Source organism: Lichenostomus cassidix, chromosome 5 (assembly GCF_008360975.1).
Source record: "Lichenostomus cassidix isolate B80296 chromosome 5, HeHo_3.0, whole genome shotgun sequence".
Taxonomy (NCBI): Eukaryota; Metazoa; Chordata; class Aves; order Passeriformes; family Meliphagidae; genus Lichenostomus; species Lichenostomus cassidix.
In genome coordinates this window covers 23,189,827-23,215,006 of record NC_139486.1, presented here as the reverse complement: position 1 = coordinate 23,215,006, position 25,180 = coordinate 23,189,827, and the positions used below count along the sequence as shown (strand labels likewise).

Below are 25,180 nucleotides of genomic sequence, written 5' to 3'. Positions count from 1 at the left end.
ATTGACCACTATCATAGTATGTGCTGTGGTGGAGCTGTTGCCTTATGTTGACCAAAACAACGGAGGTCTTAGACTTTCTCTTAGTTTAATGTCTTTGGTTGGGGTAACAGTGGCAGGGATGAGGTGTGTGGTATCTTGCCCACAGGTGATGAAAGGCAAGTTAATGAGGAACTGTGTAGTTCAGAAACCATGCTCATGGGTGTCTAGAGAGTCCAAGCAACTGTTTCACCTCCTCTGATGGCATGAAGCTGAACATTTCTCCAACATGCAAAGCTTCCAGCTCTATATCTTCAAGGAACAACGTTCGGTTTTAATTCCTAGGTTTCCTCCGAGGTCCTGAATTTTTCTTCTGACCTCTTATTTATCTCAGAATATGGGATGAGCAAGAAAACCGGAGAGTTCGTGGTTTCCTTACATGGAAGCTTTGCGCATCTCTCCTCCAGGGCCGGTGCCCCACGCCGTGCGTGTTTATGAAAGCAGGGATGCCTCCATCCCTCCCTCCCTCCCTTCCTTCCTAACCCCACCTCCCCAGCACGGCTGGAGGCGAAGCGGGGCCGGGGCCTACGGGGCCGGGCTGGGCCGGGGCGGCCCTTCTTTGCGCAGGGGCGGGCGGCAGCCCCAGTCCTCTGGCGGGCACCGGCCCCAGCCCGCCGAGCAGCGGCCCCGCCGCCGCCGGTGCCGGCTTTTTGGCATCCCTAATCGCGGCTGGCCCCTGTGATTGGCTGCGCGGCTCTGACCCCGCTCGGGCTCCCGGCTGGGCGGATAAAAGGGGCCTGAGCCGGGGGCTCCCAGGCATTCCCGGAGCGGGCACCAGGGACCGCTGGCCGCAGCATGACGGGCAAAGCGGGCGCGGCGCTGGCCCCCAGCCTGCCCGGCAAGCCCAAGCCCGACGGCGCGGCCACCGCCCCCGCCGCCCCGCCACCGCCTCCGCCGCCCCCCGCGCCTGGGGTCAAGTCCAGCTCTGGGCCCACCCCTCCCCGCTGCACCGGCTTCGGTATCCAGGAGATCCTGGGCTTGAATAAGGAGCCGCCGTCGCACCCTCGGGCCGCCCTGGACTCTCTGCCCGCCGGGCACCTGCTGGCGGCCCGCTCCGTGCTCAGTCCCGCCGGGGTGGGCGGTGTTGGCATGGGGCTGCTGGGGGCCGGCGGCATCCCCGGCTTTTACACCCAGCCCACCTTCCTAGAGGTGCTCTCCGACCCCCAGAGCGTCCACCTGCAGCCCCTGGCCCGGGCCCCCGGGCAGCTGGACAGCAGCCAGACGGCCAGCTCAGGTAGGAACGTCCCCGGCCCCCGGGGACCCGCCGCGCCCCTCCAGCGCCGCCGCCCGCACCCAGAAGCCGCCCGCACCCGCTGACCCGGCGGGAGGCCACTTGCTCGGCGGCGGAAAGCAGATTTCGTTTCGATCCCGAGGATGAGGAGAAAGGCGGGCGGGACCGTATTTTCCCCTGCTCGGGGCTGCGGCCGCGGTCTGACGGTGTGGCCCGGAGCGCCCGGCCTAGGGATGCGTGGAGCCCCGTCGGAGCGGCTCCCCGCGACCCCAAGTCGTTGCCGGAGAATTAGGGGTCTTTCGGCATTCTTTTCCTAGACGGCAGCAGCTTCCCACAACTCTGCCTGCAGGCCCCGTTCCGAGGCTGCCTCGGGTCCCCCAAGAGCGGCAGGCAGCAGCGCCGGACCCTGCCTCCGGGGGCAATCCCCGGCCTCCCTCCGGCAGCGGCCGGAGCAGTCCGACCCGGTGCCCGTCCCGGGCCGTGCCCGCCGCTCCCGCCCGCAGCACGGCCCGCCGAGCAGCGCGGGGCCGGGCAGGTGGCGCGGCGCCGCGGGCAGGAGTGGGACCGGAGCGCGCATCGAAATACGGGTCCCTGATCCGTCCCCCGGGTGCTCCTTCGGGGCAAAGGCAGCGGCGCCCTGCTCTTAGCACCCCCGGGCCGTGGCATCCCTGGGGAGCCGGGGGCCGCGGATAGACACCAGCTCCTCCCGGGGCTTGTTTTTTGCTGGTAGCTCCATGAACCTCAATTTCTCCCTCCCCGCTCCGGTGTTTCTGCGGCGCAGTCCGGGATCCCCGGGCTGAGGCAGGCGGTCGCGGTTGCCCGGCCGCGGAAAGGTGGCTGCGGCTTTCCCGTTTTCCTATGGTTTGGTTGAGATCTCCGGGCTCTGCGTTTTAGCAGCGAGACAACAGCAGCTTTAGCAAACGACTCTGGCGGAGAGAGGCGAGAGCTAGAGCCCGGTCCCGGCCCGGAGCCTTCCCTGGCTGGGGCAGATCGCCCCGAGCTGCCCGCACCGGCACCGGGTCGGGAGCGACACTGGGGCCGCGCTGGAGGGAGCGGCCGGCGTCGGGCTCCGTCCGCAGCGAGATCGCAACGAAATCTTCGGCCGGAGCCGGCGGAAGGAGCGGAGCCGGCGGGCCTGGCCCTACCCGGGGTGTCTCTGGCGGGGAGGGAGCCCCGGCCCACAGCCGCTGCCTGTCTTTCCGCAGATTCCGAGGATGTCTCCTCCAGCGACCGAAAAATGTCCAAATCTTCCCTAAACCAGAGCAAGAAACGAAAGAAGAGGCGGCACAGGTAAGAGAGCGGCAGCCACCCCGTCTGCTCCCGTCGCCCCAGTCCCCAGGGAACCGGCCACCGGCGAGCCCCGCCGCCCCGGCGGAGCCGACCTGCTCCGGCCTGGAGCAAAATATTCTTCCCGGCACCGGCCGCCGGAGCGCCCCGGCGCCCCTGCGGCTTCTCCACCGGGCCCTTCCTTTTTTCTTTCTCCCCTTGCAAAATAAATCGGATGTGGGGACGTGCCTATAGGGAACAGGGGGTTCGGCCACAGGTGTCGTTTTATTTAATTTTTTCTGACTGAGGATCCAGGTATCCCGAGTCGCAATCCTGAGCAGCCCATGAGCATGTAGGAGGAATGCGGATCACCAGTGTTCAGAAGGGAAAAATCATCAACCTGTCAGAAATAATAAAAGCCGTTTCCAGCTTTACATACGGCAGTCTTAATATTGGCTGTCAGCAAGACAGAATTCCTACCAGTTATTTAAATATCTTATTAAGTAAAAATATTTTGCCAATAGATTAAGTAGTTGGGAATCAGAAACAACCTGAAAAGAAGCTGAAGAAGGCTGGGAAATTGTTTAAGGAAACGAAGATCCACTTCAGGATTTGGTTTCCCCTCAGCACGGTCAGGGTAATAGACTTTGCCTGACTTCTCCCACAGTTAAAATGGAGTTGGCTGGTTTGCGCTTTAGAAACAGAAACGAAAATCCCGTTCTGGGTTCTGGCATTGCTGTGGCCAGAGCGCCAGGACAAAGGAAGGCCAAACACCATCCACTGAGGGTGATTTAGGAATAATTAAATCAATCCTGCCACGATGCAGGAAAGGTGGATTAAAAGATGCTCCAGTGAAAGCTTAGCAGGATACGGGGTGGAAGGGTACTGACTGTCCCAGGAGACATCCTACTATGTGTGCAACAGGAGGCTCAGCCTGGAGGGCTCATTTCCAAACTCGGCCCCCCTCCCCAGGCAAATGTTCCCAGTTTGGGTGCTCTGGAGTAAGTACAAGCTCGTTTTCTTTACACCCCAGACAGGGCTGGGTGATAACGCAGCTGGGACTGGTGTACAGGTCCCGATCTGGGTGAGAGAGAGGAAACGAAATTCAGATTTGTTTTATTTTCAGTTCTAGACAGAAGCAGACCTGCAACATTTGGCTGCAGTTGTATATTCTTCACTAAACAGTTAAGACCTCTAGTTGTACGAAGGAAGGGCTGGAAGATGACTGGCCAATAGCCTGCAAATTGCTGCAGTATAGAAACACCAAAAGGGGCAGTGGATTGTGTATTGCAAAAGGGACAGGGACTACCAGGAGATGAACTAAAAAGGGAAAACTTCAGCTGAATGTCAGCAAAACCCTCCTGCCGGTGAGCCCAGACAGGCTTCCACACTCTTGGCAGAGGAAGATGGAGGGGAATGTTTGAAATCTAAACTGGATCAAAATTGGAATAATTTTTCCTGTGGTCCTAGAGAGAGAAAATACATGATTCGGTGTGCCTGTGCTGTCCCTAGAGCTCACAGATTTGTCAGAGTTGAAGAAAAACGGTTTGAAAAGAGAATAGATTTAAGAGTGAATTTAAAGAACGGTCTCGTTGCAGGCAGGTCCCTTGCATTTGCATGCTGCTTTTGTTAGCAATATTATCGATCTGGTGGAATCCTTTTAATTCCATATAGTGGACGATATTTCTGAGATTTTCTGTTTATGCTCTCTGGAACTGAAAGACTTTTCTGAAATTCAGGTGTATTTTAGAAAAAGACTCTTATTTCCTCTTTCCTTCTGGGAGATACATGTTTCTTAGACTGATGATATTTATACATTTACTTTGCACAAAGGCTGCAATTTGTTGTTGGGTTGAGGGTTGTTTTATTTTGGTTTGTTTTCTTTTGGTTGAGTTTTTTTGTTTGGTTTGGCTTTGTTGTTGCTTTTTTGTTTTAGTTTTGTTTTGTGTTTTGTTTGGTTGGGGTTTTTTGTTTATTTGTTGTTTGGGGTTTTTTTGCCATTACAGTATTGTTAGCCTTTGTCAAAAATTGCGTCTTCTGTACTGGAGGAATTGAAGGGTGGGAGTTTTAACCCTCAGGGAGTGGAAGTGGTCCGAGACTTCTCATCCATCTGCTGGAGAAGGGCTTTCATCTGTCTCGGCTTTCCAGCTGCTGATTTTTCAATTTGGTTGTCCTGAACTGAGAACTGGCTGTGCAGAGGCAGGTTGGGCTGCTGCCCGCCCAGGGCGGTCCAGGAGGATTTCTAAAAGATAATGGGGTAATGCCGACTGGCAGGGAGCAGCTGATGGGATATTAGAGTGGAAGCAGCCAGGGTAAAGGCAGAGGAAAGGAGCTGGTCCTGACTCTAGTAGGGAAGGACTGGTGAAAAGTGGTGGGTTAGGGTGGAGAAAACAATTGGAGAATTCATCCAAGGACTGTGACTCAAGGTGAAGGATTATTTGCTCATGGAGATTGAAGAGGCTAAGGACCAGCAGCTGGGAAAGGGCTCAGCACCTCTCCAGAAAGGGTGCTGAGGAGATGCTGTTTCATCTCAGTGTGATGATCCTCACAAGAGGCAGCAGAGTCTGAGATGTAAGATCAGCTGCCATCGCTGCGGGTGCTTGCTGCTGGGGAGGGACTGTCTCCAGAGGCAAGTCCCTGAAAGGGAAGGTGATTTGTAACTGTTGAAAATGCTGTCTTCTGGCATTTTCTGGTTCTCCTTTCACCCTGGCACTTGACCTTTTTTTGCACAGAAACACAGGAGGTGGGGAAAAGCTATGTGTTAGCAAGTTACCCAGGTTTCACTGGTTTCAGTGTCCATTTCACTGACTCTTCATCATCTTTGCTGCTTCTTGTTTTTTGATCAAAGAGTTTTACTCCCCTCAGGACAATCTTCACATCCTATCAACTGGAGGAGCTGGAAAAGGCCTTCAATGAGGCCCACTATCCTGACGTATATGCTAGAGAGATGTTGGCCATGAAAACAGAGTTGCCAGAAGACAGGATACAGGTAATCATATCTCTTGGACCCCCTTACTCTGCACCTCTCAGCCATTTTCATCCCTCCATGAAGAAAAGGTAGTGGCATGGGAAGTATGACATTTTTCTGAATAAACTTCCCCGGGCTGCCTACTCTCCTGCTTTTGATGGGTAGGCAGACAGATCAGCTATTCTTGGCAGATTTGTATTTGGTGTTTGTATGTCAACATGTGCTGTGCATGGTGTGTTGTACCAGTGATCTGGGGGGTGTGTAGCAGAGGGAATCCTAAATCAGAGAAGGACAACAGGTGTACAAAGAAAGATGACAGCATTTTGAGGTCCTGGTACAGGCAAGAAGAGAGTCTCCCAGAGACCATGTCTGGGTGGGCATTGTTGAAGGGAAAGAGCTCATCTCTGCTCTTTTGGATACAGAAGGATGCACAGGGATGGCGCAGGCAGCTTGTACAGCTGTGGGTAGGACTCAGTGTGGGAATGAAGGGTGAGTTTCAGTTGCACCATGTCTGAACTTTGGCTGTATTTGCCTTCTCAAGTCAAGTTTCCATGAGAGTTTCTGGGGATAATTTTCTGGGTTTTTTTTGCTAATCTGTTAAATTTTGTGAAGTTAACAGCTTTTAACATTAAGGTTTTAACTGCATGTGAGTCCTGTCATGCCACTGTGAGGAGGTAGAACAAGGTGGTGTGGAGTATCACTACTGTGTGGTGAATCCTCCAGCTGGAAGGAGCAGCCTGGGCTGCAGGGCTGTGCCAGCACCAGCCTTTGGCATGCATTATAGCCAGAAAGCTGGAAAAGACTTAACAGCTGCTGCTTACAGTGTGGAAGGCACACTGGACAGATGAAACCTGATGTTCACAAGGGTGGGCTCCAGCAGCTTCTATTGCCTCACTTTACCCCATGACTTGCTCCCATCAGGTTTCTACATAAGGCACAGGATTGTAATGGCCAAGCCTTGAGCAGGTGGTACAAGTGATAATTCTGGTCTGGCTGGAAGTTAAACTGGCCTGGTCCTCCACACAGTGGCAGTGGCTGGCTTCTGTGACTGGTGCATAGTAGTTTCTACAAGAGACATGGTCCTAAGTGCTATTTGGGGTTGGGAGGGTCCTGGTTTCCCTGGCTCCTCCTTCTGTTCATCCCTCGTGCATGCCCAGCACCCGCTGAGCTGTGTCTTGAGCCTGTGCTCTTCCTTTGCTGAAGAGATGGCCCAGGAGGCTGCTCCCTTGTGGGTTTGGAATGTAGCTCAGAGGCCACTTAGCAGGATAACACTGATGCTGGAAGCTGCTGAGGTATGACCCCATGCAGGGACAGGAAGATCCTCCCAAACAAAAATGTAGCTTTTTTGCCCTCTGTCCTGAGCCCCCCTCACCACCCTTAATCTTGTGCTCAATCAAAAATTACATTTTTATAAAAGCAACTCGAGCTTCTCCCATGGAGCTGGCAGGACTCCTGCTGATCCAACAGCATGTAGATAACCTGTGTGCTAATACAATGTTCACCCATCTTCAGAAATAATGGCCCATCATCTGAAATCCTACCTGGTGCATTAGGATTTTGCTCTGAGAAACAAGCCCTGATGGTTTGCCTCTAGAAAGAGTGAGACAGACAGAGGGTCACCTCTCCACTTGTGACCCTGTAGGACATCACATCAAGAGAGGAGAGACCTACTGGGAGTTGCCTACACCAACCATTTGATGCTAGGCTGGAAAGAAGATCCTTTGATTTCCCATAAAAGGCCTTTCCAAGGTAGAGATTAATCTAGCAGCACAGTGTATGTTGAGGTCCAGAGGTCCTGTTTCTCTGGCCAGAGCTGAGAACCTTCACTGTGTTCTCTGTGTGAGGTGGAGCGAGATGTTATGGCAGGACACTGCATGTACTGCTCCAGCACCCAGAGCACCCTTCTTGTGCTGAGTGTTTTAACTGATTGGGAAATGAAATAGTGGGCAAAATATATTAGCTGTCACTGACTTGTCTGCCCTGTCATTCTGCAGCTGGCTAATGGACAGCTGCCTACTCTTCTGGTATTGCAGAGTTTTTAAAACCTAGGAGGGCTCTTTACTGTGACCCTTCTGGTCTTGAAATCAGGTTAGGCTTGGACAGCAGAAGCACCCCAAGGTATGGCTGTTCTGAACATCAGGTGTAACTAATGGCATGTGTTTTCCAGAAGAAAGTGCTTGCGAATAACAGTTTTGCTGATCATGAAAGGGCAAATAAAGATAAACAACAGAATTTCTGTGGCATCTCTTGAGCACCCTGCCAGGGTGAGCATCAGGGTCACACAGGAGTCCTGAGCACCACTTTTCTTTCCAGTAGGTCAGCAATTTATTGTCCCTTACCACACATTCTACAAAATTTCCTTGTCCTTACTTTTTTGTGTGTGACAAGCCATGAAAGGTGATTCCCAACATTGATCATACTTCTTGATATTTTATCTCTTATTCCTTTTCAACTTTAGACCTTTTTGTTATGAGCCTAATTCTCTCTCCCTTGTTATAAAGTTCACACTCTTTAAATAAATCTAAGCTATTTCTTCTCTTGACTGTCACTTTTGGTATTCATCATTGCTTAAGCAAATTGCAAAGAACTTTCCTTAAATCGTCCTTCGTGAACCACATGCTCATCTCTTAAATCACATGCTTGTTCTTATATGAAGCCCATCCTGCCAGTCAGCCTTCCTGGAGAAGAGGGATCACATGCCTATAGCTGCATGCTGGGTGTGTTCACACCCGTTCAGCTGGACTTGTGTGCCCTTGCAGAAACAGCCTTGGATTAGCACTGGTCTGCTTGCTTCCTTGTTTATTTATTTCTATTTATCCAATTCAGTCACTGCAAACTTCTTTTAGACAGATTTTTTTTTTTATGCTCAGGATTTTCCCTTCAGTGTTCTGGGTTACATTTATAATTTTGTTAACTTTGGCTAACACTGGCAAGAGGTTGATGCTACACTATGAGAAGAGGGCAGCTATCTAGTAACACTGAGTACTTTGTCAGTCTCCGAGAATCTTGAATACATGTAAATATCTTAATATCCCATGGCAAGAAGTTCTGCAGCAGAACTGCCTGAGTGCAGTAAATCTTGCTTTGAATCTGTTAGTGTCTTTTAATGCCCCTTGGAAGAGACAGCGTACAATTAACCTTTTCCCATCCTCACAATATTTATAATTTCACATTGTTGCATTTTTTTCCCTTGCATGAGTTTCCAGCTGCCTGAGGGAGCTCTACAGTTTTGCATTTTCATGGTAGCTTGCAATTCGTCTCATCTTTCAACATTCCTCTCTCCCTCTTGTAGGTCATTAATGAAAGTGTTTTCTAAGATTGTTGTGAGCATCACATATTGTGGACTTCTACAGCATTTCATGTGGTTTTCCCCTGGATCCTCACTTAAGAGTGATGTCTATTCCTTATTTTCATTCATGGAGTTATTTCTCAGGAGGTAGTAGTCAAAGAGAAAGTAAATCACCTATGAAATTTGATGTGAAAGTGAAATTCAAAGAGTGCAATTGAAAGAATGATATATAGGAACTGTTTGCAGGTAAAACCTTCAGCTGAACACTACAAATAGCCATCAGAGACCAAGAAAGTTACTGGTTTAAAAGAACATTGAATCCAGAAAAAAAAAAATTCAAATCTGCCATTTAAAGAGCAGATGAAAGTGTAATTTTTTTCCAAGGCACACACTGTGTTTGTCTTACTCCCATGCTGAGCTGGCTGTTCCTGGAAGGAAAATGATTATCCTCCCATTGGGCAGCATGGGAAAATAATTTTTTTCCTAGTGAGATACTATGCACAAGTCAGATCAGATGTCACTGTGGCCATTCTGCAAGATACTTAAAAAAGACCACATTCATCAATGTATTTGAAAGAATATTCATAGGAGTTGAAGTGCCGGTATTGGATTAAACCCAGACTATTCTGTAAAATCCAGGTGAGGTAACTAGATTCCTGTGGTGAGGTATATCCTTAATAAGCAATTTGAAGTATTAAAAATGTCCTGAGGCTGACAAATATTGAGACATCTGACTGAAATTGCTGTTTCTCATAACAAATATTCTTAAGAGTAACATGCAGATTTTAGGTAAGTTATACAATATGTAACAGTTCTAAGCTTTAAACAGAGTCGTTTCAAGTTCAGGCAAAAGTTTGATTTGGATTATTGAAATGATTGTGTATGTTTGTCCTAAAGTATGTCTCCTACAGATCAAACAAATTGATTAATCAGTATTTCAAAAAAATAAGATCCTGACTGCTGTTGTAGGGACACCAGAATTACCTTTTAAGGGAACGAATCAATTAAAAAAGGCATTAAAAGTGCTAAAAATTGTCAGTTCTTGTTGTGAAAAGATCGTACAGTAATTATGTGGATGACAAATTTTGGGATAAATAAAATTGCTTGCATAAGCAAAAGGAATACCAAGAAGAGGCCGATGCTCTGTGTGCGGAGTGGGGATTGTCTGTGTATCCAACAAGCTTTGTCAGGCAGCTAAGGAGCCAATTTTGGCTAAAAACAAAACAAGGTCAACTACATCTCTAATTGAAAAGATATTGGTTTAGCTATCAGATTTACACATTTCAGTATCACTGTGAAGCCCTTTAGGAGTTGAACAGGAGGGAGGAATCAGAAGGAGTAGTCTTTTAGAGGGAAGCAAGTACCCAAGAGTATTTTTAGGACTAGAGGCTTACCTTGCTTCAGTTTTGCAAAAGGGTTCTGTATTTAGAGGTGAACATAATTTGTAAAGTCTGAAAAACCTGTACTGCACTGAGTGTGAGCTCAGGAGTGAACCCACGGAGTCCCCTCAAGAAACATGGTAGAACATATGAAGGAAAAGTTAGTTTTATATTGCTCTAGCAGCCCTGGCTTCTCCCCCTCCTGCCAGCTTTTCCTGCTTGCTGCAGAGTGCTGAGTTGTAGTCTGAATCCCATGGTGTAAGTATGGAATGCTGAGATTGCTCCATGCAGTTGGTGACCTTTCCTGAATCTGTGCCTGGAATGGCTGCCAAAGGATTTCTTAGTGCTGCAGAAGGTAGTGGTGGTGTTGGATTTTCCAAGCTTATCACTATTACTCTAAGAAGTGAGGACTTGTCTACTCTTGTTAAAATTTTGGGTGACTCTCACACACAGAACAGAGAAAGGCCAGCAAGAGGCACACTGCCAGTGAGTTCCAACTGGTATCTCTATACAACATGTTCATAGGGACCATGTAGCTGGAAGAAAATTACCAGAGTGGTTTGGGTTGTTGGAGGTAAATTACTAAGGTGAAGGACAAGCTGAAAGTGTTGCTGTTCTGTGAGCCAACCATTTCAAAAAATATATATATTTTAAGAACCCTGCAGCAATTAATAATGAAATAGACTTGAGCAGCTAGTCCTGGCTGCCTTTGCCAATAATTCCTGAGCTCTGGGGCAAGCCATGACTGTGTGATACCAGATAAGTGTCGTTAACTTCCCCTATGTTTCTAGAAATGTAGGAAGTATACAAGTGAGAGTAATAAAACTAATCAAACTTAGTGGCTTAGTGAGAATATTATTATGAGTTTTTCTCGTGGCTTATGGTGCATCTCTGCCTCCATGTCTTTAATTGGTATGTTAGGAGTTCATCCACTTTTCTGCCTCTTCAATAACATGCTTGTTTAGTTGATCTAAATTCATATTCATTTCCATTTTTCAATTAAGAGTTGTTTAATTTGGCCCTTTCTCTAATGGATTGTTTTCATTACCCTTTATCTATGGCCTGTTTTCAGCCCATGTGCTAGAACTTCGTTTACAAGTTAATTACTAGAGCTGCAAACAGAGGGGCTGGGTGATGGGCAAGAGCAGGGGCCCAGGCAAGCCTTTCCAAAGGGATTCCTGTCTGAAAAGTCTTAACACTACATGCTTCTGGACAGAGAAAGAAAATGTGGCCGGAGAAAAGAGGGAAAATGGAGGGCCAGGAATGACTCTTCAGCTTACTGGAAGTGGGGACTCTCCTGCTTGTTGCGAGACCACGCAGATTGCATGCTTAGTTTGTGGGATTTACCGTGCTACAGCTCGGGCTGTTAGGTGCAGTTTTAAAAGGTCTTTTTAGTGCAGAAGTGGAGGTATAGAGTTATGAATATTTTATTTACCCAGGTACAGCTTTATCCCTCTATGTTCAGTCCCTGAGTTGCTTTAGCCACTGACCAATTTTCTGAATGAACTGGAATGGACTGAAATTTTCTGAATGGACTGAAAAACAAATAAAACCAAACTTGCCTCTGCTTGCCTTCTACTCTGTTCTTGCTATCCCAGGATAAGGGACTGTGATTTCGATGTGCTCCTCCACAGTACTGGGAGGGAAACAGAGCTCTTTGCAGTGACTCTGCTTGTTCTCTCCATGGTGTGGAGACACCATCACCAAGGATCAGACACCTTCAAGCATTGTGGTACACGAGTTCCCTGTGAAAGGAAATACAGACGGGCAACAAAATATGCCGAAGCCCATTTCTGTGGAGTGCCTTGGCAAAGGCTTTCCCCATCATGTCCAAGAGAATCAGGAATGGCTCTGCAGGCTTGGTGCCAAGCTATGACAACTCTTCCCTGTATTCATCCCTCCATTTTCTTAACAACAGTAGCTTAAGGGTAACATTTCTCTGAGTTAGCTTAGGCATTGCAGTTCTTTGATCACTTTAGCTCTTTTGGGAACACTACCCAAAATCCCTGTGCTGGAACACTTGTATTCACTCCTTCACTTAATGATTAACTGTATTTTCTCATTTCTGATACCACTGCAGTTTTTCACAACCGATTTAAAAAAAAAAAACCAATTGCTCATCCCAGTGATTTCAGTAGTTAGTTCCTCTCCAGCCTTATGATGCCTGGCAGAGGGACCAGCTGATGGTTGCATTCATGTTTTCCTTTAATGACCCTTTATTACAAAGTTTTCTTCCTTTCCTGACTTTGAATAGAGATTTTTCTAACAGTTCAATAACACAGGCACTTTAGACACTTAGTTAATTTACTCTCCCCTTTATTTCTTAATGGATCTATTTCTCTCTGTAGTGTTTATCTTTTACCCTGATAGATCTCAACAAGTTCTTCTGATTCTTCTCTGGAAGCACAAACCCACTCTGCTTTTCATTGCCCTTCTCTGTGGGTGTTCTGTGAGCCAGGTTTTGCCCAGGCCCAGGCACTGCTGAGCAGCCAGTCCTCAGCAGACATACCAAGAACTCCAATCTCCACATGAGTGAGGCTGGCAGGTCCTTCTGTGGAGCAGAAAAGAGGAACTGAGCTAGACAACAAACTGTTCCTACAGTATGTTATAGCAAAGATGCCTTCCAGAGGTCATTTTATCAGAGGCTGTGAAAAAGCTCTTCTGCCTACCCTGAGTTTTACTGACCTGGGAGCAGCAGCACGAGGTGTTCCGTTTAGGATCTGCCTGGTGTGCGAAGCACACTTTTCTTGCTGCTTTCTATTTCAGCTGGTAGGCTCCCAGTTGTCTGAGCAAAGGCAGAGCTGAAACTATGGCTGCAACATTATTAGAGCTTTCAGCTGCAGCTTTCTCTTCAAAATTGTAGCAAGTGAGGGCAAGCCAAGAATTGCTTATAGCTGGTCACTCTTCTGTGAGTTATATGAATGCTCATGCCATGCATGTTGCACATTCATAAGCATAGGGGTTCTGTCTATTCTGTGGTCTAGAAGGAACCTAGTGACTGACTCCTGCCTGGCTGTTGTGGCTGACATGCTGCAATGTGGATAAGCAGAAGCACTTTGCCAGGCTGGGTTAGCTTGTATCTGTGCTGTTCAGGCAGGCCAGCACAGCCAGGATGCTCACCTGTGCCTCTAGGAAGCTCTGGTTCACCTGCAGCTTCATGATCCACAGGGCAAAATACCTTCTCACCATGCTGTCCTTCCCTTTCTAAAGACACAGCTTGGCTCACCCAGAAAGAGGGCTGAACTGTGAGTGTTGTACAGAAAAAAATTATTGGAAGGATCTAGCCATCCCATCCATGTAAACATGCAGGATAAATACCTGTGCCTGTCACTGCTCATAGCCAGATGTGCCAGTGATATCCATGCCAAGATGACTTGCTTTATGTCCACCACATCCGTCTAATCTCTTGAGGTCCCTTCACTGCCAGCCTTCCAACTCAGAGTGCCCCGTGGCTGTCACTACAACTGCCATTTATTAGCTGACTGGATCAACTTCTTGAGCTTACATGATGACCATGACTGAGGTCAAGGCTTCAGGGTCTAAGCGACTACTAAGGGAGAGTCCCAGCCTGAGAAATCTTAGCTTGGGTGGACTAAGCATGGGGATACCTGGGAATGTGCTGGTGAGCTCAGATGTGCTGTCCTGGTGCAAGCAGCATCCCTGTACATGTCGCCAGCTCTGCAGGTCACACTGTCAGCTGTGCTATGCTATGCCCGAGCTGCTGGTGTCACCTGCAGGCTGTGGCACAGCAGTAGCCAGTGCCTGGAGCATCAGTTTTCTGCAGCTGTAAGATGTCATGTGAAAACCACTGGAGTTGTGAGTTACCCAAAGAAGGTTAAGGATACACAGAACTGAGGAGCAAGTAGAGCCAGGAGCAGACATGTGGTAGGAATAGAATGTTGAAAGCCCAGCCAAGCTGGAGCATGGAAACTGATTACATCTTACAGCATTTTATAAAACTTCATGTTTGTATAGATATGTTCCAGCTAATGCTTCAATGCCCTAAGTGTACAGTGCATTAGTGAGCATGTGCTGTACTCTATGGGGACTTTGCAGACTGCCCCCATGCATGCAGGGGTGGGCTTGAGCCTTACCTCGGGAAACAGTGGGCACCAGGGAAGTACTGCAGACACCATCTCTTGCTGGTGCACAACCTCTAGTGCCTATGTTTTTTTTTCTGGAGAAGGTCAGAGAACACCTTTGCCCTTTGCTAAGTGTGTACTGATAAAGGACAGGGCATCATGGAGCTGATGCTGGCAGGCAGGAGACAGTCCCAGAGCACAGGCAGTGCTCCACAGCCTCAGAAGAATGCTGGCATCCCATGGTCTGATTTCAGTGCCCATTGAAAAGCATCGTGACGGGGATGTGACATTTCTCCTCTGACTGTCCTAACTCACCTTCTCTAGCATGAAAGTGATAATGTGGTGTCCCTGCATGATCACAGAGTGCATTACATATGGACGTTTATAAAGATCCATGCTAAGGTTTCCTCTGTGCTAGAGGACCTGCGGAGCAGTGTTAGTGGGGGAAAAGAAGGCAAAATGAAACAATGCAGGCAGGATAGCAGCTTAGTTGATGGAGTCAGGTGCTGTGATCACCCAAAGGATGGATATGCACTATCACCCTTTGTGACAATGACAGATGTCTCCCTGGGTTTGTGTGGACTAGGAGGATGAGTACACTCTTGTCAGCTTTCTTGTGCCTATCATGCATGTATGACCCAGATGTTTTACGTGTTTTACAGTCAGCATGTTTAGGAAAAGAGGAATATGGGTGTTGATCTGCCAGGTCCCAACATATGGCAGCCTATACCATAGTGCCAGCTAACCTACTGATCAGTTGGAATCACAGTGTGGCCATGGTGAGGTCAACATTTCAGAGATGCATTTGCTGTGCAGATGTGATGCACAGACTGAGTGTGTGCCGAACCACTGATCTCAGTGTACTGACCCTGCACATCATGTGCACACTTGTTTTTCTTTGGAGATGATGGGATCCCAGCAGCAAATGAAGCTCTTTCATTCTGAAAGGTTACAAGAAGGGAAAAAACATGTTGTCCCATGAGGTGGCAAGGCTAGGTGAAAACCCCAGATTTACCAAGGGAACACAGTTTAAGACATGTTCTCTGGTCATGTGGAATTTTACAGCTTTAGTTGCATAAGTCAGATAAATTGCAACAAGTAGTTATACTTGGCTCGTGTAGTGCTTTTAAGAGCAGGATTCAGACACAGGCCTAGCCTGCAGGGCTGATGGCAAGGTAATGTCATGTATAGTTTTGCTGGGTGCTGATTAAGCCCATATTCAATATGTGCCCTGTTACTTAGCTTAGAGGAGACCCAAGCTTGGATGAACCCTTGTGTCTTCACTCAAGAGGGATGAGTGCTGTCTCACAGCTCATCTTGTATGTTTGGTTGGACCTGTTAGCTAAGTGGGTTAGACACAACTCCAGCTATTATCAGGAATTGCTCTTGCTATGTTGTGTACAGGAATTGCTCTTTCTGAAGTGAGCTCAGAAAGCTCTTTCCCGGTGTTTAGCAAGAAGAGGGATGATGAGTCCTACGATCAGCCATGCAGCCCATGTGCAACCTTTACTGCTCTCATTTAACTTCATAACCACTTTACACCAGCCATAGAAAGTGATGTCACCATAAATAGTACCAATAACTTTGACATTACATTTGAAAAGACAGCAGTAAACTGTTTCCAGGCTTACACAAGTGGTGCAGTCTCCACCAGCAGTCAGGAAGCTTTTCTGTAGTGATTGCTAAAATGGAGGGATGTGAGGAAGCCCCAGGGCACAGTCAGACCTCATGCTCTCATGGAAATCCATTACACAGCCCCAGTGCTCACGGGTATGGGTGGGGACAATACTCCAAGGAAGATATGAGGCCATCCTTTGCAATGCTTACATCTTCAGATTTAACCCAGTCAGGCCACAGGTCCTGTCTGATATGAGGCTGAGGACATCACTGTTTTTTAAGAGGAGGTTTTCATTTTGACCACTCTCATTGTGGAGTCTTGGGCCGGAGAGGGAGAAGGCAGAAAGGGAGAGGTGTAGTTGTCAGGAGAAACTGAGTGCTTAGGTGGCAGCAGGGTCCCAGACATGGAGGGCAGCTGGAGGTGTTTCTGGTCTGCAGCTTGATCCTCCAAGGGGAAGTGACAGGCAAAGAACGTACACCTGTCGGTGTGTCTGCATGTCCGTGTCGGTGTGTCTGCAGGTGTGGACGTGCATCTGCCTGTGGCCATCTAGTGGACACTCAGCTCACGCGGCTCTGGGCTGGGACCGGCTTGTGATCCATAAACTGGTTCTTTGAAAGGCCCCTGTTGGAATGCTAAATCAAAGGGAGGATGAGAGATTTGTTGAAGCAAAATTTCACCATTATGTAGCCTGGAATTTTCCTTTAATGGATGAGGAACGCTTGGGCAGGAAAAGCTTTTTGGTTTTTTTTTTATATACTAGTAAGACAAAGTCCAATACAAATTCTCTTGTATTCGTACCCTAGCTTGGAAATTAGCAGCCAAGAAAATGAGTGTTACCAGTGGAAAATTTTAGGCTGAAACAATACAGAAACAATACAGAAACAATACACAGTAACACCAGAGATGTTTTGAAATATCCCTTTGCTAATTCAGATTTCTGGATTATGGCCAACCTCAGGGAGATTTCTGTCTTTAGCAGACAATGTTTCAGTCACTGATTAGGTAAACAAACTAACTAATATGATGAATGTGGATAATAAGGACGTGTCAAGTCTCACGTCCCCTTGCAAAATGAGAGATTTCTCCTCCTACAATTTGCTCTTCTGCATCATCAATAATCTGAAGAAGTACTAGTCATCATTTGTGATTCAGAGGAGGAAACTGGTGAGGTTATCCTTGCCAGTCTTGACTCCAAAACTGCCATTCCAAAACACTTGCAACCCTGTAGTCAAGTACAGAGTGCTGAACTTTTATTGCTTTGGGCAGTGGGCACTGGAGGTGAGAATTAGGTGATGATGAAGTTAGAAACATTCCCATTTATAAGGCTTTGCAATACTGTAAGACAAAATTGTTCACTTTACTCCGTTGTCCATTTTTTGAGAATAGGCTTCCTGGAACAAGCTTCCCAGCTTGCACAAAGGGTGTTTGTGTGAAAGTAAAGAGGTGTAAAACTTCTTAAGGTGCAGCACATTGGTCCAAAAGACACCTCGGCACATTAAATTGTGATAGCTGTGCACAAATATGTGGCATGCTTCAGTCTAAAATTGATCAGAAGGCTTCACCTCTGCCCAGGAGGTATGGAAGCAGAAACAGTCTTTTCACCATACCCTGGACTGTGCAACAGAGAACCTGATGAAAACAAGTGAGAAGGAAGGTGCACGATGCAGAGCCACATCAGTAAAGCATTTCACAAATCCATGGGGTGGGAAGGGGCAAGAAGAAATGTGTGCAAACCTAGACATTGCTTTAATCCTCTCCAGGAAAAGTGAGGTGACAGTAATAAATAACTGCATATTTGGATGTTGTGGCTGAGGTACCAACACAGTTGAAAATACCTCTGAATTACTAAAACCACCGCGTAATTCAGCTCAGAATCAAGACAAGTGAAAATTTTGGTAGCACATTGATAAATTTGAAGAAATCATGCCAGTGCCATGCTGGAGCTCATCACTCAATGTTCCTTAGGATGAGCTTGTGACAGAGATGCTTGACTGGGATCTGGTCCCAGGAATACTCAGTACTGAGCACCATTGGTTTCACTTAATTTCATGCCTGAGATGAAGATATGGTTCTTGGTATTAAAACAAGATGGTCAGTCTTCCTGATTTCTGTTCTGTGAAACATTCTGGGATTTCAAATTTTCATTTTTCCTAATCAAAACCAAGAGGAAATTCCCATCAAATGACAAAAATTGCCTTTGGAAATCTCTGAATGATCTTACTGAGATGTTGATGTAATTTTGATTTTCTCATTTGGCTTTAAAGCATAGATTTTGCATGTCTTAGGCAGCTGAAATTAAAATACAGCATTCAGAAGAAAGCCATAGATAATTTTGATTACACTTCCACTGGCTGGACATGGTTTTTCCTGTGCGATTGAATCAGCATTTTTTGATTGAAAATTTTCTACCAGCTCTAGTCAAAATTGGGCTGCCAGCTGGCAAAGCTTCTACTGCCTCCAGTATTTGCGTAACACTGCCATGGAAAAGGGGATGCTCCAGGGCAGTAGGTTTAGTGGCAATGGGTGGTGCTGGGGCAGGCTGAGACCCGGCCAGGGAAAAGGGAAGAGGAGCATGAGGCATGGGGGAAGATGTTAGGGGCATCAAGGCAGGAGGGAAGAGAAAGGGAAAATGTTAAAAGCATCAGTAAAGAGGCACCTGCAGCTCTGTGCTCTGGGAATAGGAGGATTGCATGGCCTGGAGTGAGACCCTCTGCCAGCATCCTGCTGGCTGCAAAGCCAAGCAAACCCGTGTTTTACACAGGCGTGGAGGAGAGGGCAGAGAGGGAGCTCTGCATTCCTGAGGGTCTTTGCTTGGGCCCTGGAGGATTTGCAGCCATCCATGGTTCAGGGGTTACAGATTGGCAGTATGAAAGTGTAAATCAGACTGTTTATCATGCAGAAGAGGTGACGTGGTGCAGCAGCCTCCTTCCTTTGCTTGGTAAAATCCTCTCTGACATGCACAGAGTGTCTTCTGCTGGGAGAAGCTGGGATCACAGCCCCTGGTACCACCACCCCACCCATTCCACAGAGCTCTCTGGGGATCAGGCTAGCTGGACTCCTGGAAATGGCCAAGGCTGGCTGTCACCAGTGCTAGCAAGCCGCTCACCCGCCTACCCTGCAGCTCTGTCCCTACCATAAGGCTTCAGTGCCGGGCAGTTCTCCTCTGCACAGGTAGAAGAGATGATTTTGCCTTGCCAGCTGAGACCAGGGCATCACTCCATGGCATCAGTCTTACGGTCCCCATGGCAGAGCTGGGGGACTGGCACAGACCCCCAGTGCTCCCCTCTGCAGCCTGAGCTACCCCGCAGCTATGAGTGGTGGGGACAAGAGAGGGTTAAGCTGTCAGCTCTGTAATGTTAAACAGGTGTCAAAGGCACCTCCATATATCTGCAGATTGAAATCAAATTCTTTGCAGTATAAAAAGATAAATTACCCAGGCGATTCCCGCCTCATCCCACTCATCAGGCCAGCGCCAGACGGCAAGCAATTTTTTTTTTTAATGTGCTAACGACCTAATCAAGCAATCAAGTCGGAGAAGATTGCGGAGTGACCCCGAGCATCCATCTGCCAGCGAGACCCCGACATTCATTTCCATTCTGCCGTGTACTTTCCGGGAAAGGGAGGGGAAAAAATAGAAAAGAAAAAAAATACTAAACAAATTAACACCCAATTTTCTGTGAGTCTAATTAGTTAAATGAGGAGGTGTTTGGGGTGTCCACGGGGAGGGAGGGACTGCCTCTCAGAGAGGGGCCTGGTAACTCCATGGCATTAATTAGCGCAGGTCAATGGCGTGGTTCCCTGGGGACCAGCTGCTTTAATTTCCCGTGATATTTCAGTGCCTGAGGCCCATCGATTCAAACTGAAATTAACTTATTTTTCAATCAGGCCTGGGCTGCCCCTGGGGCTGACTCTTCCTTTGCCTCCTTCTGAATAGACCTCAAGCAATTTTTCATCTAAAGCTGATGCCTCTGCTCGGGGGAAGGGAGGGGAGCCGGGGAGGGAGGAGGGCAAGGGAGACAAGAGGAATGGAAATCGGAGAGAGAGCACTAATAGATTTCTGCGAGTATCACCCCCCTCCCTACCATTGCTGCCCGCCTCTCTGCTCGCTGCCCCCCAGGTCACAGCTCAGAGATTATTCTGCCAATTTTCTGAGAAGATGAGGGGCTTTTCAAACTGGGAATTCAGGGCAAAGCGCGCAGAGCAGCTTCCCCCTTCTCTCGAGCATCCGCCCCCATCCCAGCCCTCCCTGCAGGCACCACTGCCTGCAGCCCTGTACTGCTGCTCAGACACCTAGTAAATAATAAAAGAAAATCCCAGGCACAAGAGCCATAAGCCACTAGAAAAAAGACGTTTCAATGGCAAATTAATTACATCCTGCAGAGAGGGATGAGACCTGCTTTCACACTTGGCCCTTGCCACGCCTTCAGGGGAGGGAGGGAGAGATACCCAATGTCTGTTGCATGGGGGAAGAGGTTGTACTGCCTTGGGGATAAGCATCCACCCATCTGCTTTCATCCTGCTGCACAAGTACATGCACGTTCCCATGTGGGAAGCGGATTGGCATGCCTTCTCCACGCACAAAAACCATGTCCCTCCTTGTTGCCTGCTACAGGTTTGGTTCCAGAACCGCCGGGCCAAGTGGCGGAAGAGGGAGAAGTGCTGGGGCAGGAGCAGTGTGATGGCTGAGTACGGTCTCTATGGTGCCATGGTGCGTCATTCCATCCCGCTGCCTGAATCCATCCTCAAGTCTGCCAAGGACGGCATCATGGAATCCTGTGCCCCTTGGCTCCTGGGTAAGAAAGCGGCTGCCTTCATGGGGGATGGCAAATGGGCAGAGAAAGGGGTATACAAGGAAGAAATCAGAGTCATGTTGAAAATAGGTGAAGGGCAGCAGGGCAAGGTTCCCCCATCCTGCCGCCCTTGATGCCTCCATCCCCCATGACCTTTATCAATAGGATTTGACCGCTCATCCCAAATTCCTGCTGGACCTTGGAGCTTGACTTGCAGAATCTAGCTGGGACATGAATTTGCCCCCATGCTCAGGCTGGTGCTAACCTTCACTTCCATGGCTCAAGCATCCTTCATGTTCAGCTCTGGAGCAGGGGCTCCAAACTTGCCCAAGGCAGGAGGTCATCCCAGTTTCACTCCTCTAGCCCTGTGATGCTAGATGGGGTGCTAGGACCCTCAAATGCTCCGTCTTTGCCCCAAGTTTCAGGTGGAGCACTCTGCTGCCTCCTCCTGCTCATGACACCGGGGGAAGCTGCATTTCCGTCTGGTTTCACTTGGTTTTCTGTGCAGACATGGAGATAGCAGCTACCCTGTCATACTCCTGCTTTTTTGCTTCCCTCTCTCTGACCTTCCAAGCTGGTTCTGCCCCAAAATTATTGTCTGGCATCTTGATGACAGGCTGTCCTCTCCTGCTGTGTGGGAAACTGAGAGAGGCAGAGGGGTGGTTGTGGTTGGATACAGAAATAGGCAATGAGAGATCTCCCTCCCCAGCCTCAGTGAAGCTCAGGCAACTGTGCTGCTGTCTGAGAACCTCATCTCCATGCAGGGACAAGTTAGCTTCAGGTTCACAGAGAGAAATGAAGGGGAGAGTAACTATAGACCTTTGGGACCAGCCACAGTCCACAGATGCTGGGCTGCCCCAGCAGGCAGCTGCCTTGCCTGGGCTGCCCTTGCGTGGGGGCCGGAGCGAGCAGCTTGCCGTGACTGCTGTGTGAAGCAAGGGTTTCTGCTTTTCCTTAATTCTGGCCTCTCTTTATCTTTGCTGTTTTCAGTTCAAGATGGCTTTCCCATGCCCAGGCGCTTTTCTAAACCCGAATACCAACAATTCTTTTTAGGGATGCACAAAAAGTCTCTGGAGGCAGCGGCTGAGGCGGGGAGGAAGACAGAGGTGGAGCGCCAGGCCCTGCCCAAGCTTGACAAAGGTGACAAGGAAGAAAGGGGTCCGGATCCCAAAACCACCATTTCCCAGGAGGAACTGAGAGAAAACAGCATTGCTGCCCTCAGGGCTAAAGCTCAGGAGCACAGCACCAAAGTCCTGGGGACCATTGCCGGGGACACCCCAGCCCCAGGCAGGAAGTCGGAGACCGGGGAGGAGGCGACAGTGGCAGAGGATGAGAGACAGACGGAGAAGTTGAACTCATCACAGAAGGAGGAGAAGCTGATCTAGGAGGAAGAGAGGTGGCAGAAGCCAGCCCCAACAGACAGTGTGTCCTCTGGGGTCCACATTCCCTCTTGGACTGCCAGGCCTCCCTGGCCACCCCTGCCAGGGAGAGGGGCCCTGGTCTCTGTGTTTAGGGCTACCTGGCAGGGGTGCCCACTGCCTGCTCCCCCTGAGCATACCCTTGCCCCCCACTCCTCCACCCCACCAGGCCTTCCTCACCCCCACCCCTTCCTTTTGGGGACTGGGAAGTGTCACATCATCACTGCTACCAATGACACCAAGGCTCTGGTCCCTTCAGCCTCACAACTGGCTCTGGGGCTTTCTCCTTCCACTGCAGCCCCAAACCCCATTTGCCATCCTGAAGCAAACCTGTTCCCTGCTGCCATGCCTGCCCTTGGTGCACATCTCTGCCCAGTGCTGCCCAGGCCCCTTGTCCTTGCGTCCTGTCCCATCATGCTTCAGGCAGCCCCACCACCTTTCCCTGGCCACCACCTCTGCCTCTGGCCCAGGCTACAGCAGGACAAGCCCATGGCAGTGCTTGTATGAAATGATGACCATCTAGGGTGGTTTGCACCTTCCACTCATCTCTCCCTGTCCAGCATTGAGCTCTGCTGGGAGGGAATTGCAGCTTTAGAGCAGTTATGTTTTGCCTCTTTTTGGCAGGGAAAGGCAGGTTTAGTCCACAGGTATGACATCTGGGTCCCACCTGGCACACTGAGGCAACCCCAGCCCATATCACTGGCTCCTGCAGGGCTGGAGAGTTGGGTCTGATTCTGCCCTAAACAACAAAACCCTACACCCCTGAGGAGGGGACAAATGGTGAATTTATTTATTGAATACATTATTGCAGGTGCGACAACAACATCCACCTAATGTATTTATTGAATTAAATTTGTCCAACTCACCCTCCAAGTGTTAAAGGGAATGACAGCCATGCACATGCACCCTGATACACCATGTAACATGTATATACATCCCATAGGAACACATGCACACCCACACAGCCAAACTCACTCCATGGTACCATCACCTTCCCATCGCTGTAAGGCACTATTCCCCTTCCGAAAGCCGTAGGACAGTGACTTCCAGGTGACCCTTTCTGTCCTGCTTTCAGCTGTGAGCACCCTTTGCCCAGAGCAAATGTTTTTCTTCAGTCAAAGGTTAAGCCCAGTCATCCAACCCCTGTTTGTCTTTGTCCCCCGGTCGTTTGACGTGTTAGATGATAGCCCATGGAGTGTAAATAATGTACATACAGTGGGAAAATAATTCAGTATTGAGGTGTTTGATATATGGAGCTGTAACAACTTCTAGTCATCCAGCATCTGTGATTTATGTGCCATTTTCTGTAAAGATATGAAGAATAAAACTAAACGGGAATACTGTGTGTGAGTCCAGTTACCAATGTTCAAGGAGGGTGAGTTCAGCCAAAGCTGAGAGGGAGTTGGATGTCATGCTGTAGCCAGAGAGACATGAGAGATCCAAAGTGGCCCAGAGGTCTGCAATTTCCTCCCCACTGAGGCATGGAGAATATGGGGCTTGGGTCTCTCTCTTTGCAGCAAAAGACAAAGCTGAAAGGGGTGTGCTTGGAGCAGAAGTTACACCATACAGCTGGTGAGAGAACAGGTCACTTCAGCATCCAGAGCAGCCCTGGTGCTTTGGATCACCCCATATCACATGTGCCCGGGCGCTAGAGAGTAAACAGATCCCCAGGCAGGGGCTCATCCTCTGCCAGGAATGGGCTGCAGGGCCCATCTGGCCTGAGGAGCTGAGGTGGCAGCCTGATGCTGCAAGTGCAGGGGAGCTGGTTGAGAGGGAAGGGCACCCACAGGATTTCCAGCAAGGTGAGCTCCAATGTGAGAGCAGTGGAAGCCTATTCTGAATTACCAGATAAGGAATTTCCTGCCCTGTTAAGAGTAACTTGGAATGGTCTGGTGGAAAAACCTAATGTCTTACAGGGATGAGAAAAATGCTGAGGCAGAACAGGTATGCATAGGAAATAAGATTGAGGCTGCTTGGGCCTGACTTTGAGGAGAGGCTGTTAGCCCAAATCACTGTGTTTCCCCAGGGGAACAGCACCCTTGTAGGGTCCCACCAAGGCCAGGGCAGCTTTGACACAAAACAGGTGTGTGGTCTGGGATAAGTGTACCTGATGGGAAATAGTGCCTGTCTCCCATACTGGTGTCCAGCCTGTTCACCAAACACACCTGCTCCACAGATCGTGAGTGCTGTTGCACTTTGAAGAGCAAGGAGGAGATCTATTGATCCTGTCATCTCTACTGTTGATTCCTCAGGTGTGCCTGGCTGAGAACAGCCCTACCTGCAAGGAGAGCCTTTTTCTGCTCTTCCCTTGTGCCCCCTATGAAGGGAAGGGAATTTGGTCAATGACATTAAGGAATCCTCCAAATTCTACATTAAAAAACAACTTATATTAGCCCTGAAGGAAAGGAAGGCAGAAAAAAACCCCTGTTCGCAGGCAGGGAGGCAGCTTAGCACTGCTACAGTGGGTGATGGGAGGTCTCAGCGTGAGGAGATGGGCTGCAATGTTTCATGCCAAACCACCCCCAGCTGCTCCACCATGGCCTCATGGAGTGCTCCCAGCGCAGCTGGTGGTACAGCCAGTTTGTGGTGCTTGGGAGGAGGCAGAGAGCCCAGCCTGCCAGCTCAGCCTGCCAGAGAGGACAGCTCTGACAGCCACCCAGCAGAAAGGTGGGATGGGCTGCAATATTTTCCTCCTGCAGCTGACAGCCAAGTGAGAAAAACCTTCCCTGGCCCACCACAGCCTAGTGCTCTGCTGGAAGTGTGCCTTAATTCTAGGAAGGAGATAGGTCCCGTGACTCATGATGAGCATGAGGGTGGTGCTAAGATTTACAGGGACCTGCCCCAAGGTGCCTTTGTGGCCAGCAGAGGACTGGGGGATGCAGTGGGGGGGCTGCGGCAAGTGAGGGGATGGGCATGAATAGAGGGAGGTATGAGGGAGGCGAGTGGGGATGAAACAGAGGGGTTTGGGTATGCAGCACAGCCCTGGGAGAGCACGAGCAGGCTGTTAGAGCCTGGACCTCGGCCACTGAGGGGAGCCCAGGCACACGCTTAACCTGGCTCCTGTTCAAGAACTGCTGTCAGGGCTCAGGTTAGTGTGAAGGTT

At 49.1% G+C, this 25,180-nt stretch overlaps 1 protein-coding gene across 2 annotated transcripts; it reads left to right on the top strand.

The window, feature by feature from the left end:
• Positions 1-566: 566 nt before the first annotated feature.
• VSX2 (visual system homeobox 2) lies at positions 567-23,415 on the top strand. Of its 2 annotated transcripts, none has more exons than XM_085061805.1 (5): positions 567-1,270; positions 2,473-2,557; positions 5,399-5,522; positions 20,482-20,662; positions 21,713-23,415. In XM_085061805.1, the coding sequence occupies exons 1-5, from the start codon at positions 832-834 to the stop codon at positions 22,042-22,044; spliced, it is 1,161 nt and encodes a 386-aa protein (XP_084917931.1). In that variant the 5' UTR covers positions 567-831; the 3' UTR covers positions 22,045-23,415. The 2 variants fall into 2 exon arrangements, with proteins under 2 accessions (XP_084917931.1, XP_084917930.1); XM_085061804.1 differs by having other exon boundaries at positions 21,650-23,415.
• Positions 23,416-25,180: the final 1,765 nt, after the last annotated feature.